The 5,768-nt window shown below is 44.8% G+C and overlaps 1 protein-coding gene across 1 annotated transcript; it reads right to left on the bottom strand.

Moving 5' to 3' along the window:
• Nucleotides 1–2,233: 2,233 nt before the first annotated feature.
• Nucleotides 2,234–5,068, bottom strand: LOC101949806 (small ribosomal subunit protein uS3-like). The gene has a single exon (XM_042846353.2). It carries the CDS (start codon nucleotides 2,633–2,635, stop codon nucleotides 2,234–2,236), a length of 402 nt encoding a protein of 133 aa, XP_042702287.2. The 5' UTR covers nucleotides 2,636–5,068.
• Nucleotides 5,069–5,768: the final 700 nt, after the last annotated feature.

Here is a 5,768-nt window from a genome sequence, read left to right as displayed (position 1 = left end):
CCTCCATGTAAACATGAATATATCAATGACTATGACATGTAAAATCACTGATTCCAGAGCATTAGTTAAGAGGCTGCAAAAAAAAAAAAAAAAGGACTCAAAGAAAACGCTTTCTGGGGTGAATGCCATGCTCATGGAATATGCTGCATTGACATCCCTGTGTGACAGGGCGTACCAAGCCCTACCTGCCCCCTGCCAGAGCCCCCACTGCCTTGGCACACATGGCCCTATGCAGGTGTCCTTCTGGAAGAGAAGAACTGCAAGTTCAGACCTCCTGGGGAAGCCCAGAGAGGCCTCTCGGGGATGCCTAGAGAGGCCTCCCATGTTCGGCTTCGGGCAGAACCAGCGAGGGTTGGTCCTCCGGCACCTAGAAGGGCTGGGAGCAGGTGAAAGACAATCAGAGCCCAGCAGACCAAATGAAAAGGGCTGGTTGCTTCTACAAAGGGCCAGTTCGGGATGAAGCCAGCACAGTAGAGGCAAACTCTCCCTGACCGAACCCAAGAAACTTGGCCCACTCAGATGCCTAACCTCAACAAGACTGGATCGCTATGAAGGATTAGTGTTTATAGTATGGACTTTAATGCCCAGGAGGCTATTTTGAGTTGAGATTTAATTTGTTTTCTATTAATCCTGGAAAGGATCTGGATGGAGAGCTGACCTGGCTGGAGCGCTAGGCCACGGAAGTATCAGATCATGGTGGACCCAGCACTCAAGGGGGTCCTAGAGTGAAAGAACTCCTGCAATATTGTGTCTGACATGAGGGGGGGCTCTGGTGGTGAGTGCACTCCTTAAATCCCTGGAAACTAAACTCTTCAACATAGCCACGGACTAGGAACAACATTGGCAGCAACCGTGCATGTTTGTTTCCTCACCCTGCCTTGCTAGTGGACCTCCTCCCTGTTCTCAAGGGTCTGCCTCTGTATGGAAAAGAGTAGGCCAGGCTCCATGGACCTGCAGCCCTTAGCCTGCCAATTAGAGGGGATTTTTTGTTTTGTTTTTAGGTTTGTATGAAAATAAGGAATATTCTTCTCAGTGTCATTTCATGGAAAAACTATTCACACCTTAGTGCAGGCCACCTCAGAGACCCAACGTTTTTTGACAGAGTGATGGGTTTTGCACCCAAATGGACAATTTCAATAGGTGGCACATTTCTGTGCCCAAAACTCCATCTATGGCAGAATGACATTACTGATTTCAAAATTAGGGGTCCCTGAGCCTGAGCCAATGCCCAATGAAGTAAATGGAAAGACTCCCATGGACTTTGGAGCAGGCACCTTAAAGCTACGTCTACACTATACACCATTGGTGATGGGTGTGTAGTGTACATGGAGCTACACGCAGCAGGCTGTGTCCACACTGCGGTGTGTAGCTAGACATGGCAGTGAAACGCTCTGGCAGAGGAGAGGTAGTGAGGAAAGGCCGCTGCCAGCCCCCCTGCCAGAGCCTTTCACCCTGGAGGGGAAATGCTCAAGCAGCGTGGAGCTGGAAGAGCCTTTCCTGCCTGCTGGAGCCTTTACCTGCAACTTGGGAAAGTCTCCAGTGGTGGGGAGCTACCAGAGCCTCTCTCTGCAATGGGCAAAGGCCTCACAGTGGACACCTGTCCAACCTGTTTCCCACGACCTCCCCCCTGCCAAACCCTTTCCATGCTGGGGGAGTCTCTTCCTGTGGTGGGGAAAGGCTCCAGCAGCAGAGAGGCAGTGGGACACTGATAGCTAAAAATAGCAGCATGAACGGGAGGCACAGCTTGGGCAAGCCGAGAGCATGTAATGTACATACTCTCTTCCATACCCACACCCTTCAGGCATGTCTTTACTTGCCTCACCAGTGACACTGTGATTTATACCTGCGATGGGGGGCTGGGCACACTGCAAACTGCCAGATAAAGTGTGCAGTGCAGACGCACCCTAAGAGCAGTGTTTTCCTTCCACTAGCCATCTTCCTCAGACCACATCCCTCTGTTGTGATTTGAATGGGTTCTTCGTTTATTTTGATTGTTAAGCTCCTTGGGGAAGGGACTGTCTTTCTTTTTGCCTGTAAAGTACCAAGAACATCTAGGGTGCTATATAAAAACTGGCAGCTGATGGCAACCGCATATTAAGTACTGACCTGGGCTGGATTGTACCAGTAATTTAGAGAAGAAAGACTCTCTATATGCTCACCAATGCCCTGAGCCATTCCTTCACCCTGCTGGAGCACCACTCTTCTGCTCTTTTAAGATTTTATTCAGATCCTTTCATGGGTCACAGTCCACCTTCTCATTCCAAGTGTTGAAAAATTCCCATGATGCAGTGGGAACAGGCTGAAGCATGGCTGGCTGTTTTGGTTTGCCATGTTTCTGCTCTGAGATGGGTGTGGTGGGTAAGATCTCTTCCTTGGACTCTACAATGCTGACATGGTCTGGCAGGGGTTTCTGGGGTCCAATCTTCCCACTTGGGTCCCAAGGCAACATAATCTTTACTTTCATACCCAGCACACCCTGCCTGAGAAGGACGTGGCGCACAGCTGTACCGACAGCGTAGTTTAAAGGGTCTCCACTGTGGAGCATCAGGCCATCCACAAACTTCATCAACTTGGCTCGCTGGCCTCTGAGTTTACCGGACACCACCACCTCACAACCCTTAGCACCACTCTCCATAATGAAGCGGAGGACACCATAGCAGGCTCGACGCACTGCTAAACCTCCCCGAAGTTTATAACGCAGGGACTCTGCTTGTGCAATAGCACATGAGGTGTCTATAATGCTCTGATGCTTGATCAAAAGCTCCCCACCTTTCAATGTCTTAAAAGTGTCTTTGAAACTGGCATTTTTATTAGTCTGATGACTTATCCAGGGGAGCAGGGAAGTTCCAACTCCGATTAAAACATCCTGTCTCCCATCAGTAAGAAAGCTATGATAAGAAAAACAGACTTTCCTTTTTTATCATTCTTCCATTATGGAATGTAAACAGATGTCAGAATTTGAGGCAGATGCCTCTGAGGAGTTGAAGGTTCCTCCGAAATGGAATGATTTCACCAGCTAAAGCAATAGAGGCAGAGACTTAGACCTTGTCTCTACTAGAAAAGTTGCACCAGTTTAAAGATTGATTTTGAATGAATCTTGTTAAACCAAGGCAATCTCATAATGTAGATCAGCTCAAACCAGTTAAACTCTTCCTTAAATGGGTTAGCGTGCATCGGTAACTTACCAAATTAAACTAAACTGAGTTAAGCAAAGGTTTAAGAGTGTCTACTGGAACTGGGCAAAAACTGGAATTTTTGTACTGTAGAAATTCCAATTTTTTTTTAAAAAAAGCATCCTACATAAGGACAAAAAGTTGAAATATCAAAATTTGTTGCAAAATGAAAAGTTAAAAAAAAAAATTGATTTAGAAATGCTTTGTTGCAACATTTCTGATCAAAACAAAACATTTTGACTTTCCTGAATCAAGATGTCTCCTGTCTGTTTGCTGAAGCAAGTCAAACCACATTTCATTTTGTCTTGTTCAACATTAATCTGTGTCCCCTGAGCTGCCACAATGCTTCATGGTGGTTGTAGTTTGGGTGCTTCATGCCCCCATTCACCCACTGTGGACTGGGCTCCTTCACCGGACTACATCTCCCAGGATGCAGCTGAAATGAAATATTTCGATTCAGTTTGACAAACCAAAATATTCTGATTTGAGTCAAACCAACTTGAAATGAAATATTTTGTTTGGACTTTCCCAGTGGAAAATTGAAAAAATTTGGCAAAACTGAAACTTTAGATTTTGAAGAAACTGAATCTTCTGTCAAAAAAAAAATTTTTGACCAGAAACCTCCTGACCCTCTCTCGTGTCTACATTAGGGGTCCACACGAGTGCAACTAGATCACTTTTAAATTGATTTAGTTACATTAATTAAATTTTTCTAATATAGACGAACCCTTACAATGTTTTAAGTAGCAGAGCAACTGCATTATATGAACATTGTTCGACATTAATGGCATTGAGATCTCTAAACGGGCACCGTATAAGGTTTCCAATAAGAAGGACTAGCCCTTCCAATCCAATAACCTTGCAAATTATCAATTTCCACATCAGAGGACTGCATTTCTAGTTCTTCTAGGGTCCCCTGAATGATAAGACAGACACTACAAGGGGGAAAGGATCCTTCCATTAAGGAACAGCTTATAGAAAAATTTCAAGAGATGAATATCTTCAGAATTCCATGACCTCTCTGAAAGTGAGAGCATGTTGGATAAGAATAAGAAAATGACAGGCAATAAAAAGCTCTCACTTTCAGAGAGGTCAAGGAGTTCACTTTTAAATCAATTTAGTTACATTAGTTCAATTTTTCTAATGTAGTCCAACCCTTAAAATGGTTTAAGTAGCAGAGCGACTACATTATAGGAGCATTGTTAGACTTTATGTAATGGCACGGAGATCTCTCAACGGGCCCTGTATAAGGTTTCCAATAAGAAGCGCTACCAAAGACTAAATGTTTTAAATAAAGAGATGCTCAAGATCCAAATCAGCATTTTCGAACAGCCCACGTATGGAAGGAATTGAGCTCTGCGGCTGTGATTTCACCCATTGTAAAGAAGGATTCATCTGCCAATAGTAAAAAGAACAGGAGTACTTATGGCACCTTAGGCCTGGTCCACACTAACCCCCCACTTCGGACTAAGGTACTTCGAATTCAGCTACGTTATTAACTTACCGCGGGTCCAGACGCGGCAGGCAGGCTCCCCCGTCGATGCCGCGTACTCCTCTCGCCGAGCTGGAGTACCGGCGTCGACGGCAAGCACTTCCGGGATCGATCGGGGATCGATTTATCACGTCTAGACAAGACGCGATAAATCGATCCCAGAAGATCGATTGCCTGCCGCCGAACCAGGAAGTAAGTGTAGACCTACCCTTAGAGACTAACAAATTTGAGCATATGCTTTCGTGGGCTACAGCCCACTTCATTGGATGCATAGACTGGAACATACAGCAAGAAGATATTTATACATACAGAGAACATGAAAGGGTGGAAGTAGCCATACCAACTGTAAGAGGCCAATCAATTGAGATGAGCTATCATCAGCAGGAGAAAAAAAACTTTTGAAGTGATAATCGAGATGACCCATAGAAGATGTAAGGATAACTTAACATGGGGAAATAGATTCAATTAGTGTAATGACCCAACCATTCCCAGTCTCTGTTCAAACCTAAGTTAATGGTATCTAATTTGCATATTAATTCAAGTTCAGCAGTCTCTCTTTGCAGTCTGTTTTTGAAGGTTTTTGTTGCAAAATTGTCACCTTCAAGTCTGTCACTGAGTGGTAAGAGAGGTTGAAGTGTTCTCCCACTGGTTTCTGAATGTTATGATTCCTGATGTCAGATTTGTGTCCATTTATTCTTTTGCGTAGAGACTGTCCAGTTTGGCCAATGTATATGGCAGAGGGACATTGCTGGCACATGATGGCATAATAGTGGATGCTGATACAAGGTGAGAATTTGATTGCCCCAAGTTCCAGACCATTCATATCCAGATTCTCGGAAGATGGCCAATCACCGTTTTTAAACATGCCAAAGTCATAACTTTGGGGGGGAGGGGTAGCTCAGTGGTTTGAGCATTGGCCTGCTAAACCCAGGGTTGTGAGTTCAATCCTTGAGGGGGCCACTTGGGGATCTAGGACAAAATCAGTACTTGGCCCTGCTAGTGAAGGCAGGGGGCTGGACTTGACCTTTCAAGGTCCCTTCCAGTTCTAGGAGATGGGATATCTCCATTTATTATTATTATTATATAACTCCAGATAAATAGAA

The sequence above is a fragment of the Chrysemys picta genome, chromosome 3 (genome assembly GCF_011386835.1).
Source record: "Chrysemys picta bellii isolate R12L10 chromosome 3, ASM1138683v2, whole genome shotgun sequence".
Lineage (NCBI taxonomy): Eukaryota > Metazoa > Chordata > Testudines > Emydidae > Chrysemys > Chrysemys picta.
Note: the sequence above shows the minus strand (reverse complement) of the source record. Positions and strands in the feature narration are given on the sequence as shown.

Excerpts from the sequence above, each read along its gene's own strand:
- LOC101949806 (XM_042846353.2), bottom strand. The coding sequence starts at position 2,635 with ATGGAGAGTGGTGCTAAGGGTTGTGAGGTGGTGGTGTCCGGTAAACTC.